General features: G+C 63.1%; 1 protein-coding gene across 1 annotated transcript in view; it reads left to right on the top strand.

Annotated features, from left to right (window-relative positions):
• Positions 1-2,207, top strand: part of WIPI2 (WD repeat domain, phosphoinositide interacting 2) — a gene marked incomplete at its 5' end in the record, with an annotated part of 17,711 nt that overhangs the window by 10,827 nt on the left and 4,677 nt on the right. The window contains 3 exons of the mRNA XM_010845798.1: positions 65-162; positions 601-693; positions 1,138-1,208. Coding sequence (XP_010844100.1) covers positions 65-162; positions 601-693; positions 1,138-1,208 — 262 coding nt within the window. The remainder of the gene's footprint in view (positions 1-64; positions 163-600; positions 694-1,137; positions 1,209-2,207) is intronic.

Genomic DNA, 2,207 nt, shown 5'->3' with positions numbered 1-2,207 from the left:
TGGTAGCTCCCGGTGGCTCCCGGGGCCCCGACCTGACCCGCTTTGTGCCCTATGTTGCTCGCAGGCCTGTGTGCCCTGTCCATCAACAACGACAACTGTTACCTGGCGTATCCGGGCAGCGCCACCATCGGGGAGGTGCAGGTCTTCGACACCATCAACCTGGTGAGGCTCTGGGGGAGCGGTGCGACGCGCCTCCTTCCTCAGGCGAGGGCCGTCTCCTCCAGCCTCCTCATTCCCTGGCTCAGCGGCTCGATTCCCGCCTCGGCCTCCTGGTGGCCAAGCGGATTGGGTCTTTCTGCCTCTAGCCATGCTTCTGTCCCCGCCCTCCGTGCTGAGTACCCCACAGTGTGAGTGCGGAAGGGAACGGAGGAAGCTCCAGAGTCTCCATGGGGACGTTGCTTCACTTTTTCTTTTAAGGCTCTGAGTGGCATTTCCTTGCCCCCTCCCCAACCCCTGGTTGATCGGGTGGACTTGGCGTCTGAGTCAACCGTGCAGGGGTTTCCATAACAGCCATGGGCCTTCTTGGTGGGTGACTTCGTGGGCATCGAGGGTAGCCTCGCAGTCACAGTGGTCACAGGGTCACTTTCTCCTTCCCTCCAGAGAGCTGCGAACATGATCCCAGCTCACGACAGCCCGTTAGCGGCCCTGGCCTTCGACGCCAGCGGAACCAAGCTCGCCACTGCTTCCGAGAAGGTAAGGTGGCCACGTGGAAACCCGGAGGCCCACCAGCTCGTCCAGCTTGTTCACACAGCCCAGCCCCTAGAACGGTGTCTGGCCCCACCGGTCACAGCCGGGCCCACGTAACAGCCTGGAGGGCCGCCCGCAGCCATGCGCGCCTGAGCCAAGCGAGCACGGTGGCTGAGGCGTGCTGGGCCGGGGTGCGTTTAGCCGTCCTGTCAGGGAGTGTCACAGCTGTGACTGCAGGGCCCTCAGCGTTAGGCTGAGCGTGACGACGTTTCACCGTGTTCACGGCGGAGCGGGGTGTGCTCTGACGGCGCCTGGCGAGGGACGGGGTGCAGAACTCAGGGCCGTGCGGCTGGGACAGCTGTTGGCGCCCAAACGTCCGATGAGCGAGAGACCCGAGTCTGATTCCGCTCAGCTCAAGTTCCTTTTTCTCTCCTCCTCTTCCTGCTGCAGGGGACCGTGATTAGGGTGTTTTCCATTCCAGAAGGACAGAAACTCTTCGAGTTCAGGAGAGGAGTGAAGAGGTAAAGTGTGCAAGTCTCCAGAATGGAATCTGGAGCGTCTGTTCGCAATTCGGTTTCACATTCTCTGTGACCAGCAGTGGGCACTCGAGTCCTGGGGACCCGCATCCAGCAGCGCGATCTCAGCCCAGCTGGCGGGGCAGGAGGGGCTTGGGGTCTTGTGGGAGGTCAAGGAGCATTGTTATAGAGGCATACTGGGTTTTGTTGTGATTGCGCTGAGCACAGAGCCGCGTGGCCCAACAGCCCAGGCTGTGGAAAGAGGAGCTTGCCCAGCTGGGCCCAGGGTGAGTGGGCGCTGGGGGCTCCTGACCTGGGCAGTGGCTCCTCCCCTTCTCCTAGGCTCTGAAAACCCATGAGCAGCTACCCCAGCCCTGCTCCAACCGGCAGGTGGCTTTGGCCCGCACAGTGTTTATCTCTAAAAAAACCGCAGAGCGTAGCCGTCCTGTGGCGCTACATCTGCATCCCTGCGGGGCCTGACCCGTGGGACCTGGAGCCTCCTTCTCCGAGGCCTCCCAGGGCGATCTCAGGCTGCCGGCCCTCCCTGTCCCCTGCTTCCTCTTTCCTTCCGCTTTCCCTTCGCTTTTCCTTGCGCTCGTCTTTTTGGGGTTTTCTCCTTTTGCTGCTCCTGCTCCTGTGTCTGCATTTCTGCGCTGAGGCCCTGCCCCCAGACCCCACTCTGGGCAGCCCACCCCTCCGTCCTCAGCCACGGTGTCAGTCTGTGCCCAGGGACGCCTCCATGTCCCCAGGCCACCTGCCAAGGTTTTCCACATTTCTCCTGCCTGCTGGGTGCTCCACCCAGCGGCCAGAGCATGGCCCCGACACCCACCATGCTGCACACAGCTTGTCCCGGGTAATATCCCTGCCCTCCTCCTGGCCTCCTGGCTCCTGAACCTTGGGGGGCACTCCCCCCCGCTGCCCGCCTCGCCCGCCCCAGGTGTCTCTGCCTGGCCTCGTGCTCGCCGTGGCCTCGGCTCGTGTTCACCAGGTGCGTCCCTCAGACCT

This window comes from Bison bison, unplaced genomic scaffold (genome assembly GCF_000754665.1).
Source record: "Bison bison bison isolate TAMUID 2011002044 unplaced genomic scaffold, Bison_UMD1.0 scf7180017864223, whole genome shotgun sequence".
NCBI classification, from domain to species: Eukaryota; Metazoa; Chordata; class Mammalia; order Artiodactyla; family Bovidae; genus Bison; species Bison bison.
This window is presented reverse-complemented; position numbering and strand designations above follow the sequence as displayed.